This window comes from Chiloscyllium punctatum, chromosome 25 (genome assembly GCF_047496795.1).
Source record: "Chiloscyllium punctatum isolate Juve2018m chromosome 25, sChiPun1.3, whole genome shotgun sequence".
In the NCBI taxonomy this organism is placed as follows: Eukaryota; Metazoa; Chordata; class Chondrichthyes; order Orectolobiformes; family Hemiscylliidae; genus Chiloscyllium; species Chiloscyllium punctatum.
The window spans coordinates 86,244,256-86,261,181 of record NC_092763.1 but is presented as its reverse complement, the minus strand read 5'-3'; the positions used below and the strand labels follow the sequence as shown (position 1 = coordinate 86,261,181).

Below are 16,926 nucleotides of genomic sequence, written 5' to 3'. Positions count from 1 at the left end.
TGCAGAATGGTCTCACGGGGGAGAGGGGCCAGCAGGAGGTCATTGTCCACATTGGAACCAATGACATCGGAAGGGAAAAGGTTGAGATTCTGAAGGGAGATTACAGAGAGTTAGGCAAAAATTTTAAAAGGAGGTCCTCGAGAGTAGTAATATCTGGATTACTCCCAGTGCTACGAGCGAGTGAGGGCAGGAATAGGAGGATAGAGCAGATGAATGCATGGCTGAGGAGCTGGTGTATGGGAGAAGGTTTCACATTTTTGGATCATTGGAATCTCTTTTGGTGTAGAGGTGACCTGTACAAGAAGAACGGATTGCACCTAAATTGGAGGGGACTAATATACTGGCAGGGAGATTTGCTAGAGCCACTCGGGAGGAATTAAACTAGTAAGGTGGGGGGGGGGGGGAAGTGGGACCCAGGGAGATAGTGAGGAAAGAGATCAATCTGAGATTGATACAGTTGAGAACAGAAGCGAGTCAAACAGTCAGGGCAGGCAGGGACAAGTAGGACTAATAAATTAAGCTGCATTTATTTCAATGCAAGGGCCGTAACAGGGAAGGCAGATGAACTCAGGGCATGGCTAGGAACATGGGACTGGGATATCATAGCAATTACAGAAACATGGCTCAGGGATGGGCAGGACTGGCAGCTTAATGTTCCAGGATACAAATGCTACAGGAAGGATAGAAAGGGAGGCAAGAGAGGAGGGGGAGTGGCATTTTTGATAAGGGATAGCATTACAGCTGTGCTGAGGGGGATATTCCCGGAAATACATCCAGGGAAGTTATTTGGGTGGAACTGAGAAATAAGAAAGGGATAACCACCTTATTGGGATTGTATTATAGACCCCCTAATAGTCAGAGGGAAATTGAGAAACAAACTTGTAAGGAGATCTCAGTTATCTGTAAGAATAATAGGGTGATTATGGTAGGGGATTTTAACTTTCCAAACATCGACTGGGACTGCCATAGTGTTAAAGGTTTAGATGGAAAGAAATTTGTTAAGTGTGTACAAGACAATTTTCTGATTCAGTATGTGGATGTACCTACTAGAGAAGGTGCAAAACCTGACTTACTCTTGGGAAATAAGGCAGGGCAGGTGACTGAGGTGTCAGTGGGGGAGCATTTTGGGGTCAGCGACCATAATCTAATTGGATTTAAAATAATGATGGAAAAGGATAGACCAGATCAAAAAGTTGAAGTTCTAAATTGGAGAAAGGCCAATTTTGACGGTATTAGGCAAGAACTTTCAAAGGCTAATTGGGGGCAGATGTTCACAGGTAAAGGGACGGCTGGAAAATGGGAAGCCTTCAAAAATGAGATAACAAGAATCCAGAGAAAGTATATTCCTGTCATGGTGAAAGGGAAGGCTGGTAGGTATAGGGAATGCTGGATGACTAAAGAAATTGAGGGTTTGGTTCAGAAAGAGAAGGAAGCATATGTCAGGTACAGACAGGATAGATCGAGTGAATCCTTAGAAGAGTATAAAGGAAGTAGGAGTATACTTAAGAGGGAAATCAGGAGGGCAAAATGGGGACATGAGATAGCTTTGACAAATAGAATTAAGGAGAATCCAAAGAGTTTTTACAAATACATAAAGGACAAAAGGGTAACTAGGGAGAGAATAGGGCCCCTCAAAGATCAGCAAGGCGGCCTTTGTGTAGAGCCACAGAAAACGGGGGAGATATTAAATGAATATCTTGCATCAGTATTTACTGTGGAAAAGGATATGGAAGATATAGACTGTAGGGAAATAGATGGTGACATCTTGCAAAATGTCCATATTACAGAGGAGGAAGTGCTGGATGTCTTGAAACGGTTAAAAGTGGATAAATCCCCAAGACCTGATCAGGTGTACCCTCGAACTTTGCAGGAAGCTAGAGAAGGACCACTTGCTGAGATATTTGTATCATCGATAGTCACAGGTGAGGTGCCGGAAGACTGGAGGTTGGCTAACGTGGTGCCACTGTTTAAGAAGGGTGGTAAGGACAAGCCAGGGAACTATAGACCGGTGAGCCTGACGTCGGTGGTGGGTAAGTTGTTGGAGAGAATCCTGAGGGACAGGATGTACATGTATTTGGAAAGGCAAGGACCAATTAGGGATAGTCAACACGACTTTGTTTGTGGGAAATCATGTCTCACAAACCTGATTGAGTTTTTTGAAGAAGGAACAACGAGGATTGATGAGGGCGGAGTGGTAGATGTGATGTATTTGGACTTCAGTAAGGCATTCGACAATGTTCCCCATGGGACACTGATTATCAAGGTTAGATCTCATGGAATACAGGGAGAACTAGCCATTTGGATACAGAACTGGCTCAAAGGTAGAAGACAGAGGGTGGTGGTGGAGGGTTGTTTTTCAGACTGGAGGCCTGTGACCAGTGGAGTGCCACAAGGATCGGTGCTGGGTCCTCTACTTTTTTTCATTTACATAAATGATTTGGATGCGAGCATAAGAGGTACAGTTAGTAAGTTTGCAGATGACACCAAAATTGGAGGTGTAGTGGACAGCGAAGAGGGTTACCTCAGATTACAACAGGATCTGGACCAGATGGGCCAATGGGCTGAGAAGTGGCAGATGGAGTTTAATTCAGATAAATGTGAGGTGCTGCATTTTGGGAAAGCAAACATTATACGCTTAATGGTAAGATCCTAGGGAGTGTTGCAGAACAAAGAGACCTTGGAGTGCAGGTTCATAGCTCCTTGAAAGTGGACTCGCAGGTAGATAGGATAGTGAAGAAGGCGTTTGGTATGCTTTTCTTTATTGGTCAGAGTATTGAGTACAGGAGTTGGGAGGTCATGTTGCAGCTGTACAGGACATTGGTTAGGCCATTGTTGGAATACTGTGTGCAATTCTGGTCTTCCTCCTATCAGAAACAATGTTGTGAAACTTGAAAGGGTTCAGAAAAGATTTACAAGGATGTTGCCAAGGTTGGAGGATTTGTGTTATAGGGAGAGGCTGAACAGGCTGGGGCTGTTTTCCCTGGAGCGTCAGTGGCTAAGAGGTGACCTTATAGAGGTTTACAAAATCATGAGGGGCAATGATAGAGTTGATAGGCAAAGTCTTTTCCCTGGGGTCGAGGAGTCCAGAACTAGAGGGGCATAGGTTTAGGGTGAGAGGGGAAAGATATAAAAGGGACCCAAGGGGCAACTTTTTCACACAGAGGGTGGTACGTGTAAGGAATGAGCTGCCAGAGGATGTGGTGGAGGCTGGTACAATTGCAACATTTAAGAGGCATTTAGATGGGTATATGAATAGGAAGGGTTTGGAGGGATATGGGCCGGGTGCTGGCAGGTGGGACTAGATTGGGTTGGGATATCTGGTCGGCGTGGACAGGTTGGATCGAAGGGTCTGTTTCCTTGCTGTACATCTCTATGACTCTATGATCCAAGATCATTTCTTGTGTCCTTACTAATTATATCCTATACTAACAAAGCTACTACAGCGCTCCTTTTTTCCTGCCTGTCTATTGGATATGTGACATAGCCCTGAATATTTACTTCCCAGCTTTGATCTCCATGTAACCATGTGCATATATACCTGTAAGATCACATCTGCTAACCTGCATTTGCATTATTAATTATTTTGTCTTGATTTAATACTATGCATATGGGTCCCCTCTAAACCTCCTGCCCCTTTAGCCAAAATAGGAGCATAGAAAATAGCTGCAGGAGGAGGCCAATCAGCCCTTCGAGCTTACCCTACCATTCAATATGATCATGCAATCTCAGTATCCCATTCCCACTACCTCCCCATACCCCTTCACCCCAAGGGCCACATCTAGCTCCCTCTTGAATCTATCGAATGAACTGGCCCCAACAGCTTCCTGTGGGAGAGAATTCCACAGTGTCACAACTCTCTGAGGGAAGAAATTCTTCCTCATCTCAGTCTTGAATGGCTTACCCCTTATTCTTAGACTGCGACCCTTAGTCCCATCCCATCAGGATTTTAGATGTTTCTATGAGACATCCCTCCTCGTTCTTCTAAATTCCAGGGAGTACAGGCCTAGTTGATGCAGCCTTTCCTCATCGGTCACTCCTACCAACCCAGGAATCAGCCTGGAGAGTCTTTGCTGGACTCCCTCAATAGTATCAATGTCTCCTGCTCATTGATCCTTCCATCAAGGGGATCATTTTCTTCCTGTTTACACCATTGTAATTGTGTACACCTCAAACATATCCACCCTCAGTCTCCTCTGCTCCAAGGAACACCACCTCAATCTGTCCAATCTCCCTTCATCACTCTCCTAGGAACATCCTGGTAAATCTCCTCTGCATCCTCTCTACTGTTGTCACATCCCTCCTACAATGGGGATACCAGAACTGCACACAATACTCAGTTGTGACTGAACCAACATTTCATTCAGTTTCAGCATGACCTCCCCTGCTCTTCAACACTGTGCCTTGGTTAGTTAAAACAAGTATCCCATATGCCTTCTCAACCACTTTGCCCACCTTAAGGGAGCAGTGTATGAACACACCAAGGTCCCTCTGATCCTTGGTGCTTCCCAGGGTCCTACCGTTCATCAGGTATTCCCACACCTTGTTGGTCCTGCCCATGTGCATCACCTCACAGTGAGCTGGATCCAATTTCATTTCCCAGTGGTCAGCACATTTGTCCAGCCTACCTACACCCTCCTGTAAACTAAGGCTCTCCTCCTATTTACTGAATTTTTACATTGTCTGTGAACTGACTGATAACCCTCCAACATTCAAGTCTAAGTTATTTAGAATTGGCTGAGTGGCAGGGAGAGAGTCTGTGACACAATTAAAGAAGTTAACACAGACAAACAGGAGCTTCTGAGTGGTCTGCTCAGATTAAAAGGAGATAGGGCCAAACATCAAAGGCCCCAACACCACCTCCTGTAGGAACCCACTTGTCACAGACTTCAAGTTGGAAAAACACCCCTCAATCATCACTCTCTGCCTCCTACCACTCCACCCAATTCTGGAGTCAAATTTCCAAGGATCCCACAGGCTCTTACCTTTGCTACCTGACTCCCATATGGGACCTTATCAAAAGCCTTGCTGAAATCCAGTAGACTACATCAATAGCATTACCCCCACCCACAGACCTGATCACCTCGTCGGAAAATTCAATCACCTCGATCAGACACAGCCTTCCCTTAATCAAACCATTCTGACTGTTCTTGATGAATCCCTGCCTTTCCAAATGCAGAATAATTCTGTCGTTTAGAATTGTCTCCAACTGTTTCCCCACCACAGAGGTTAGACTGATTGCTTTGTCGTTTCCTGGATTATCTCTTGCTCCCTCCTTGAATAACGGTATCACACTGACTGTCCTCCAGTCCTCTGGTACCTCTCCTGTGGCCAGACAGGAATTAAACATTACTGCAAGCACCCCTACTGTTTCCTCCCTTGTCTCACTCTACAGCCTGGGATACATTTCATCTTGCCCAGACACCTACATAAGCCCACCAGGTCACTCGGAACAAAACGTCGATTTCGAAGCTACTTGGATGCTGCCTGAACTGCTGTGCTCTTCCAGCACCACTAATCCAGAATCTGATTTCCAGCATCTGCAGTCATTGTTTTTACACTCGGAACAAAACGCCGATTCTCCTGCCCCTTTGATGCTGCCTGACCTGCTGTACTTTTCCAGCAACACATTTTTCAGCTCTGGTCTCCAGCATCTGCAGTCCTCACTTTCTCCTCACTCGGAACTCCTGTCTGTCTATCTTAGTGTTTTCAATTGCATTACAGACCATGCCCCTTATTTCTACACTTGCATCGTCGCTATCACTAGTCAACACTGACACAAAATATTCACTTAGAACCCTACCTATGTCCTCTAGTTCAACACACAAATTACCAGTGCAGTCTTTAATGGGCCCTACTCTTTCCCGAGGTATCTGGATGACAGAGGCCTGAAAAACGGCAAATGTAACACCCCCGGGGGAAGAGAGAAGACCAAAAACTGTAGGCCAGTTAGTCTGACCTCAGTTGTTGATTAGATTACTTACAGTGTGGAAACAGGCCCTTCGGCCCAACAAGTCCATACCGACCCGCCGAAGCGCAACCGACCCAGACCCATTCCCCTACATTTATCCTTTCACTTAACATTACGGGCAATTTAGCATAGCCAATTCACCTAACCTGCAATTTTTGGTCTGTGGGAGGAAACCGGAGCACCCAGAGGAAACCCACGCAGACACAGGGAGAATGTGCAAACTCCACACAGTCAGTCGCCTGAGGCGGGAATTGAACCCAGGTCTCTGATGCTGTGAGGCAGCAGTGCTAACCACTGTACCACCGTGCCGCCCGCTAAGGTAAGGTCGGTAAGGTTTTATCGAGTTCATTATTAAGGATACAGTGGAGCATTTGGAAGTGCATGGCAAAATAGGGCCGGGTCAGCACAGTTTCATTAAGGAGAGGTCATGCCTGACAAATCTGTTAGAATTCTTTGAGAAGAAACGAGCAAGTTAGACAAAGGAGAGGCAGTGGATGTGAATTATTTGGATTTCCAGAAAGCATTTGACTTGTGCCACACAGGAGGCTGCTAAGTAAGAAAAAGGCCCATGGTGTTAGGGATAAGGTACTGGCATTGGCAGATGATCATCTGTATCTGCTTTCTGCCAGTCAGCCAAAGGGGTGTTTTTCAGAAGGCAACCAGTGACTAGTGGAGTTCTGGAGGGGTCAGTGATGGGACCACAATTATTCACGTTACACTGAGGGCATTGTTACTGGTTTGCAGGTAGGTGAAGGAACAGGTAGTGTTGAGGAAACAGCAAGGCTGCAGAAGCAGCTAGACAGGCTAACAGAGTGGACAAAAAAGTGGCAATGGAATTCAACTCAGCAAAGTGAGAGGTTAGGCACTGGCAGAAAGAATAGAGGTGTAGACAGTTTTCTAAAGGGGGAAAGGCTTCGGAAATCTGAAATACAAAAGGTTTCAGGAATCCTAGTTCAGAATTCTCTTAAAGTTAAGACGTAGATTCAGCTGACAGTTAGGAAGGCAAATGCAACACTGGCATAATTTTCAGAGGACTAGAATACAGGAGCAGAGATGTACTGCCAAGACTATATAAGGCTCTGGTCAGACCACATTTGGAATATTCAGAGCAATGTTGGGCTCTGTTTCTAAGGATGTGCTGGCATTGGAGGAGGTTTACAAGAATGATACCGAGGATGAAGAGTTTGTCACGTGAGGAGCAGTCGAGGATTCTGGGTGTGTACTTGATGTAGTTTGTAAGGATGGTGGGGTGGGTTCTGATTGAAGCTTAGTCAATGAACAAATGTCCTATACAAGTTCACCACCAACCCTTTTCTATTGTTCTCTACGTCCCTATTAAAAAGCTTAAGAAACTATATGCTTTATTAATTGCTCTCTCCACTTGTCCTGCCACCTTTAATTGTCCATGCACATATACGGCCAGGTCTCCTGCTCCTAAACTTTAGTATTTATACTTTATATTGACTTTCAAAGTTCTTCCAACCAAAAGACATCATCTTGTGCTTCTTTGCATTGAAGCTCATATCACTTTCCTGGCCACACCACCAACCTGTCAATGTCCTTCTGCAGTGCTTCCAAGTGGAGTCTAAATCTGTAAACTCGGAATTGTCCCCTGCAAACCAGGATCATTAACATACATCAGGAAAAGCAAGGCTCCCACTGGGGAATGAGTAGACCAATCAGCCTTTTGAAATGCCTCTGTCATTGTAGATCATGGCTGATCATTTATTTTTATGTCATTTTCCCATATTTCTTGATGTCATGAGTATCCAGAGATATTTTGATATCTCTGTCTTGCATATTCTCAAAGTCTAAACCTCCACGGCCCTCCAGCTTGAAAATTCCCAAGATTCAACACTTTGAGTGAAGAGAGTCCTCCTCATGTCTGTCAGAAATGACCTGCCCCGTGTTCTGATACTGGGGTCCCTCGTTCCGGACTACACAGGCAAGGAAAACATCTTTTCTGCATCCAGTCTTGTCTATCACTTAAAGGATTTTTTTAAGTTTCAATGATGTTATCTTTTACTCTTTTCTAATCTTTCCTTGAGACCACCATCTAATTAGATTAGATTAGATTACTTTCAGTGTGGAAACAGGCCCTTCGGCCCAACAAGTCCACACCGACCCGCTGAAGCGCAACCCACCCATTCCCCTACATCTACCCCTTACCTAACACTACGGGCAATTTAGCATGGCCAATTCACCTGACCTGCACATCTTTGGACTGTGGGAGGAAACCGGAGCACCCGGAGGAAACCCACGCAGACACTGGGAGAATGTGCAAACTCCACACAGAGAGTCACCTGAGGCGGGAATTGAACCCGGGTCTCCGGCGCTGTGAGGCAGCAGTGCTAACCACCGTGCCGCCCACAAATCACGCAATTAACTAAATGGCAGAGCAGGCTCGATGGGCTGAATGGTCTCACCCTGCTCCTGGTTTATCAGAGATATGAAGAAACCTTCTCATGTAGCCTGTTGTTGTGATCTGGTCATGTCCTGTCTGAAAGGCCAGCGGGAGTATATTCAATAATACCTTTCAGAAGGGAACAAGATAAATATGTAACAAGAATGAAATTTGGGAGGGTGATGGGGCAAGTGCAGGGAGGTCAGGCAAATTAGATAGATTTTCCAAAGAGGCCTGACCAGTCATTTTCTGAACAGTGAAGTTCAGACCTTCTAATCCCAGTTCCCACCACCCTGTAACACCTCTTACTGTGAAGAACTGGTACAACTCTGGATGGTAACCGAGACAAACTCCAAATCCCAGCGATGTAGGATGCCAGACTGAAGTGCAGATTGCTTTTGTGTCTGTGTGATTGGCAGCTCTGTGGGGAGGGGCTGGGTGCTGAAGCATTTTTGGAGAGTACTGGGGATGCAAACTGTTATTTCATTGCATTTTTTGATGGGCAAAATATTTAAAATTCTGCCCTCCTCTGAAGTAATGTGGATAACTGCAGGGTGCATCAGTCGAAGGCTGTTCAGGCGAATGCTACATACACATTGCAAATGAAATTCCCGAGCCCAGGAGGAAAGTTCAAGGCAATAATCTGTTACCAAGGGAACAAGGCAATTGGATTGTTTCCATTCAGTGTGGAACACAGTACCTAAAGATGTGGCCCATTTTAAACACAGCCCCTTCTTCATTATTGACGAGAGCTCAGGTGAACTACAAATCATAACTTGGTATCCCACTAATCCACTATATTTTGTAAATGGAGGCATGACTTTTATACACGTGTAGAATATCCCTGGCAACAGAATACCCGGAGAGAATAATCCCACAGAAATTCCAGCTGCATTAACTGAACAGCTCAACCATAATCATGCCTAGAGAGACAGCTCAGGCAGTCCCAATGCATTACCCAGCCACCAAATTACACCTTGAAGGCTAGTCATTGCTGTAAGATAAAAAATTAAGCAGCTCAATGTTAGAAAGCAGGGTCCCATACACAGCAACAGTGAACATGGATTTTGGACAATGTTGATGTTGGGATAAATACTGTCCATGCCATTAGGGAGAATGGTAATGTTCCCCTGCATCAAAACAGTGCCTTGTTACCACTTGCATGTTACCCTAGCAAGCAGCCGAGGCTCTGATTTAACATGTCCTCCAAAACATACCACCCTGGGAGTATATCAGGGAGACAGGACGCCAACTTGCGGATTGTTTCAGAGAACACCTCTAGGACACCTGCACCAACCAACCCCACCGTCCTGTGGCTGAACACTAACGTCCCCCTCCCACTTTGTCGAGGACATGCAAGTCCTGGGCTTCCTCCATCGTCAAACCCTAACCACCCGAAGCCTGGAGGAAGAACACCTCCTCTTCCGCCTTGGGACCCTCCAACTACATGGGATCAATGTGGATTTCCCCATTTCCCCTCCACCCACCTTACCCCAGTCCCAACCTTCCAACTCGGCACAGACCTCTCGAATGGTCCTACTGTTCCCATCTTCCTTCCCACCTATCTGCTCCACTCTCCTATCCCACCTATCAGAGCAGCACGGTGGTTCAGTGGTTAGCACTGCTACTTCACGGTGTCAGGAACCCAGGTTCAATTCCAGCCTCGGGCAACTGTCTGTGTGAGGTGTGCACAGAGCTTCACCCTGTCAGAGGGTCAGTGCCGAGGGAGCGCCGCCCTGTCGGGGGGTCAGTAATAAGGGAGCGCCGCTTTGTCGGGGGGGCGGGGGGCGGGGGAGGGGAAGGGGGTCAGTGCTGAGGGAGCGCCACCCTGTCGTGGGGTGTGCTAAGGGAGCACCGCCCTGTCGGAGGGGGGGGGTCAGTGCTGAGGGAGTGCTGCACTGTCGGAGGGTCAGGGCTGAGGAAGTGCTGCAGTGTCATAAGGTGCTGCTTCTTGAATAGGACATCAAACTGAGGTTGATGTAAATGATGCCATGGCCATTATTTTGAAGATTGCAGGCTAGTTCCCTGTGCCCTGCCAATATTTATCTCTCAATTCACATCACTGGAAACAGATTGTCTAGTCATCTGCACTTTGCTGCCTCAGGCAGGTTGCTAGGAAGTGAACGCTGTATTACACAGTGACTACACTTCAACATCAATGCATTGGCTGTAAAGCATTTTGGAAGGTCCTGACGGTGTTAACAGTGCTAAATAAATGCAAGCCCTTTGTTAAAAAAAGAGTGGTAAATATACTGTGGACTGGAGAGTATGCCGCCTGCCTGTGTCAGAGAGCGATTCTAAAGGAAAGCCATGTCCACTTTGCACATCAACACCACTGGGTGGGGGTGAAGGAGGAGTTTTGTTCAAAACATATGCTGTCGGATTTTCAGAATTTTCCTGCTGAGATTCGTGTGAAGACCCTGCTGCTAACCAGGTTATGCTGCAGAATACAAGAGCGGTATGGGCAAAAATCAGATTTAGCACGTGTTGTGATTTTTTAAATGGAAGTAGCTTACATAAAGATTATGGCTCTTAAAACAGGTTTTTGTCGACTGTTCTGAATTTAGGTAAAACTTATTACTTTTGCAAATGATTTGCTGGTGAGTTTAATTCACAAGCATTACTTTATTAGCCAGAATTATCCCAGTGAAAACAGGGATTAAAATCAAATCAAAGCACTTACCAAACTGTAATAATTCTTCGTAACTGAAGGTGTCTCAAATCCTTTGTGAGATTTGGGGGAAAGTGACTTATCTGCAAATCAAAAACATGCTTGATAAGTCAATTCGTTAAATTTTGGTGATGACAGAATTAGATCCGTACAGACTGCAATTAGCTGAACTAAGAACTTGGAATTAAAAAGGACTGATGGTCCATTTCACACAGAACTCTCCAGGAGAATACAGCACACAACACTGAACTGGAACCAATGGGTAAGGTCACACTCCCTCTGGTGCGGGTGAAGGTTGAGTTTTAGTTAGAAAGGGCAGAAGTAGTTGGCACTACCCAGCTGCTGCACAAAATACTCAGTAATTAACATGGACTGAAAAGGTTTTGCTCATTGCCTTGTGCATAAAACACAACCACGTGTACTTCACATTCTCTCTTTTCTCTCTTATTCATTCAATGAATGCATGTATTTGTTCCCCATCCCTAAGTGCCCTTAAACTCAGTGTCTCACTCAGACATTTAGGGGGCAGTTCAGAGTAACCCACATTGCTGTGGATTTGGAGTTGCATGTAGACCAGACCAGGTAAGGATGGCAGATTTCCTTCCTGAAAGGACAGTTGTCAATCGATGGGAATTTCATGGTCACCATTACTGAAAATCGCTTTCAAGTCCAGATTTAATAAATGGATTTAAATTCTACCAGCATTAACCCTGGTTTGTAGAGACTCACCCACTGCACTGCAGTCTCCCCCTTTAAACAGTTCCTACAAGCAGGAGGGAAGCTTTAATATCAGAAAGGGCAGTTGATCAATAAACTTCACTGATTTCTCACATCTTTCTATCTGAATAATTTGAAAATATTTTTCTTCTTTCTAATCGGCCCTGAAATAACACACTGGGACACCGACACTTAAATGCTGATCCTTTTACACTATCAGGACATTGGGCAATAATAGAGATATTCAGAGCTACATTGGCTCCATCCTCAAGTCCAGGAGTAGGGCCTGAACACCTGACTGGCCGCCTGATGGAGAGAGAAGCTGCAGGGCAGGGTGCTCCTACTGCAGGCCAAAGTGTTTTGGTGTTGGCAAAGTACAGACATCCTCAATGCACATCATCTCATAAACCACCCACTTCGGCCAACTGCATTCTCCAAAGAAATGCGCAAATGAAAGGCTGATGTATTTTGTGCACATTCAATTCTACCACCATCAACCTCCAACTGACAGCCAACAACTTGTCGCTCTTAATGTGATACCTTATGGACACTAGCAACTTGGCAAAGGGATGTCACACACCACAGAGTAGTAAATGCATCGCCCTTATCATCAGTTAGTGGACTTTAACAACTGTTTTGAGCCTTTTATCGAGTTCCCTTTAAGGAAATGAATGCTGTTGGAGCCCTGTATTCTCTGCCCCCTCTCCTTATGTCACACTGTGTGCCTCTATATTCTGCAGAGTCAGACACAGTCGGCAGCACAATCATGCTCTAAAAAAACAACGGGGAGTCAGCAAAAGCATATGGTTCATCTCCTCGTCATCAATCCAAAGTGGCAGAGTTAAACAACTCCACTTTGGTAAGAAGCAATTTCAAATTGAAAAAGAGTCGACTTTGCAGTGGTTTGTGTAAACTCAATCCTCCCCACCGTGGGTACCACAGTGAGACAGAGCAGCAGCAGCTGCTGTCTGGCATGCTGCTTTGATCACCACATTCTGAAAACTGTGCCAGAAAGAAGGCCCTGGTTTGTACAGAGAGCTATGTTTCTGGCTGCTGAGATTGGCTTGCCAGGCAAGGGAAAAGGAGGGAGGCCAATGCAATCATATCAACCCTGGGAAAACCAGATGGAGGACTGCAAAGGGCACATCGATGGATCAGTCGACAAAGTTCTGTAAACCTATGGGCAGGACAAACTAGGCAAGGACAGTACCAAGTATCAGAGGGACCTTGGTGTGCATGTACACTGATCCTTTAGTGTAGCTGGAAAGGTGGATAGTGTACTTAAAGAGGCAACTGGATACTTGTCTTTATTAGTCAAAGCATTGAGTTTGAGAGAAGGGAAATTACACTGAAACTTTATAAAAAGTTAGTTAGATAGGCTAAAGCTAGAGTATTGGGCAGGCACGGTGGCTCAGTGGTTAGCACTGCTGCCTCACGGCACCAGAGACCTGGGTTTGAGTCCACCTCGGGCAACTGTCTGTGTGGAGTTTGCACATTCTCCCCATGTCTGCATGGGTTTCCTCCCACAATCCAAAAGATGCACAGAATAGGTGGATTGGCCATGGGAAATTGCCCACAGCATTAGGTGGATTAGTCAGGGGTAAATATAGGGTAGGGGAATAGGTCTGGGTGGGATACTCTTCGGAGGGCCGGAATGGACATGGTGGGCTAAAGGGCCTGTTTCCATACTGTAGGGAATCTAATCTAATCTATTACATGCAGTTCAGGAATCCACACGATAGGAGGAATCTGACAGCACTGGAGAGTATGCAGTGGAGTTTTACCAGAATGTTGCCTGGGCTGGAAAGTTTCAGTTATGGAGAGAGAATGAACAGAGTGGGGTTATCCTGAAAGGGGACCTGATTGAGAGATACCAATTGAGGGGCACAGATAAGGGGGCCAGGAGCACAGATTTAAGGTAAGGGGGAAGAGGTTTAGGGGAGATGTGAGGAATGTTTTCCCCATCCAGAGGATGGGGGGAATCTGGAACTCACTGCCTGTAAGGGGGAGAGCCAGAAACCCTCATCACATTGAAGGCGGCAAACAAGGCTATTTGCCAAGTGCTGGAAAATGGCAATGGGTTAGACATCATTCATAGTGCTGTCAAGCAGCACCTGCTCAGTGACACCCAGTTTGGACTTTGCCAGGGTCACTCAGTTCCTGACCCCATTACAGCCTTGGTTCAAACATGGACAAAAGAGCTGAATTCAAGAGGGGAGGGGAGGGGAGAGGGACAGCCCTTCACATTAAGGCTACATTTGACGGAGTGTGGTATTCAGGAGCCCTCACAAAACCGGACTCAGTGGCTATTGGGGACAAACTCTCCCGTGGCTGGAGTGACACCTGACACATAGAAAGATGGTCATGGTTGTTAGGAGTTCAGTTATCTCAGCTCCAGGACATCTCTGCAGGAGTCCCTCAGGGTAGTGTTCTAGGCCCAACCATTTTCAGCTGCTTCATCAATGACCTTCCCTCCATCTTAAGGTCAATGTTCAGCAATATTCATGACTCCTCAGATACTAAAGAAGTCCACGTCCAAATGCAATAAGACCCGAATGATATCCAGGCTTGGGTTGACAAGTAGCACTCACGCCAAAAAAAGGACAGACACGAACATTGCCAATAAGAGACAATTTGACATTCAATGGTGTTATCATTACTGAGTCCCCCACTACCAATACCTTTGGGGTTACCATTGAGCAGAAACCCAACTGGACTCCCAACATAAACACAGTGGCTATAAGAGCAGGTCAGAGATTAGGAATACTGCAGCAAGTAACTCTCCTCCTGACTCCCCAAAGACCGTCCACCATCGACAAGGCACAAGTCAGGAGTGTGATGGAATACTCCCCATTTGCCTGGATGGGGACAGCTCTAACAACACACAAGGAGTTTGACACCATCCAGGACAAAGCAGCCAACAATCACATCCACATGTGGCATCACATCCACAAGCATCCACTCCTTCCATCACTAATGTTCAGTAGCAGCAGAGTGTTTCATCTATAAGATGCACTACAGAAATTTACCAAAGATCTTGAGACAACACCTTCCAAACCCATGACCACTTCCATCCAGAGGGACAAGGGCAGCAGATGCATGGGAACACCACCCCACGCAAGTTCCCTTCCAAACCACTCCCCATCTGAATTGGAAAAATATTGCCAGTCTTTCACTGTCGCAGGGTCAAAACCTGGAATTCCCTCCCTCAGGGCATTGTGGGTCAACCCACAGCACATGGACTGCAGTGGTTCAAGAAGGCAGCTCACCCCCACCTTCTCAAGGGGCAACTAGGGATGGGCAGTAAATTCTGGCCCAGCCAGCAACACTACACTCCACAGACGAATGCAAAAAAGTGGCTATTTTGACCAGTACAGATTCAATGGGTTGAAAGGCCTTTTTTGGTGCTGTAGGCCTCTGTGACTCTAGGAGTAAATTATACACATTCCTTTTTTCTAGACGACGTAATTTGCAACAGCAAAGGAAGGTCAAGTGAAATACTTACAAATACCACACCTGCTGAGATGGCAGATTTCCATCCCTAAAGGAACCAGGTCCAACAGCTGATAACAGTCCAACAGCTTCAGGATCATTTTTACTGAGACCAGCTTTTTATTTCCAGACTAGGAAGTGCTTTTTTCCCCAAACCAAATTCAAATTCCTGGACTCAAGCTGGATTTGGGCTCACCTTTTTCTGGATTATTATTCCAAGCCTCTGGATCTAGTCACTTTATCATAAGACTCTTGCACGTTTTGAAAATGACAAGAGATCATTCTGCAACAAGTGTTGAAGTTAGAACAAGTGTTCCACTCAAACAGTTTCATTCTACACAAATCACTATTCTTCAACCGGTCCTTATCCCATCATAAGTGGGATGAGGGTCCAAGCTTGAACAGCACTGTCTATTTCCAGTAGTTTCTCAATAACAGACACAAACAAGGCATCTCACTGAGAGGATGTGAAGTGGACCAATGCTGGGCCAGGATCACAGACGTGAGGAGGATTCAAAATAAAAGTCAAAGAGATGGTTCCCGAGGTTGATGAACCAGAGAGAGGGAGGTGAAAAGCCCTGAGGAGTTTCAGAGTCTGCAAAGGGGTGAGGTGCAATTTCAAACAGTAAGATCGAGGTGGGAACAACACATCCACGGCTATGAACAAGTTAGACTTGCTTGTCTTTGAGTGAGGGCAGTTAATTAAATTATAACTCCATCACATTTGGTGAAATGAAAATCTCTTTAACTTAGCTATTGGACAAAAATTAGAAACTAAACTGAAGTTTCAATGCTGGAGTGAAAGCTCTGACCATGGACACACTGAGCTTAAAGCAGTTTAAAACAAAAAGTATGATTTTCTGTACAGCCAGAATGAAGACGGAGTTATACATAAAAATGAGCAACTCACCACTCAGTTTTATCTCTCTCACGTAGTTGCTAGGGAACCAGCCTGACTTCCCTTTCAGTGAACCTTCCCACCATCCTCCATCTTCGACTCGTGTTACATAAAGAATGTCGCCTTTTGAAAAGGAAAGCTCATCTTCATTGTTCTGCTTGAAATTAAATTTGGCTTTCACCACCAGCTGATGACTCCCATTTTCCGTCATCTCCTAAAGGAAGGAAAGATACTTCAGTGTCATCCGATCAAAAACATTTCGCCAAAGTTTGCCAGTGTAGGAACAGACCAAGATGAATAAGTCAACTAATTAGGTCTTTAAGCCCATAATGCCACTAAATATGGTCATGTGGCTGAATCTTGAAGGAAGAGTACACATGTATTGAAGGTGATACAACAAACTCAATTGGTCTCTAGGAAGACAACGTTTCCAATACGGAGTTAAATAGAGTTTATAGAAGATTGAGACGTGAAGGGGCTTTTCTGGGTAGGACTCAGGTTGTCATTTATATTGGGGAACAAAGAAATGGCTGATGAACAAAATTTGTACCTTGCTTTGGTCTTCACAAAGACAGGCAGATAATGTCCCACAAGAAAAAGGGAATGCAGGGTTTAGTGAGAGAGGTACTGAAGGAACTCTGTATTAGTAGGGAAATAATGTTGGAGAAATTGATGGGACTGAAGGCCAATACATTCCGAGGGGGCTGATACCTACATCTCAGATTACTGAAGGCAGTGGACCCAAGAAACCCAATGGTTGCATTAGTGGTCATCTT

The 16,926-nt window shown here is 45.5% G+C and overlaps 1 protein-coding gene across 3 annotated transcripts in view; it reads right to left on the bottom strand.

The window, feature by feature from the left end:
• arhgef6 (Rac/Cdc42 guanine nucleotide exchange factor (GEF) 6) overlaps window positions 1-16,926 on the bottom strand; it is a 157,578-nt gene that overhangs the window by 63,031 nt on the left and 77,621 nt on the right. For all 3 annotated transcript variants that reach the window (XM_072595638.1, XM_072595636.1, XM_072595637.1), the window contains 2 exons: window positions 16,163-16,364; window positions 11,056-11,126 (listed from right to left, as the gene is read on the bottom strand). In XM_072595638.1, coding sequence (XP_072451739.1) covers window positions 11,056-11,126; window positions 16,163-16,364 — 273 coding nt within the window. The remainder of the gene's footprint in view (window positions 1-11,055; window positions 11,127-16,162; window positions 16,365-16,926) is intronic.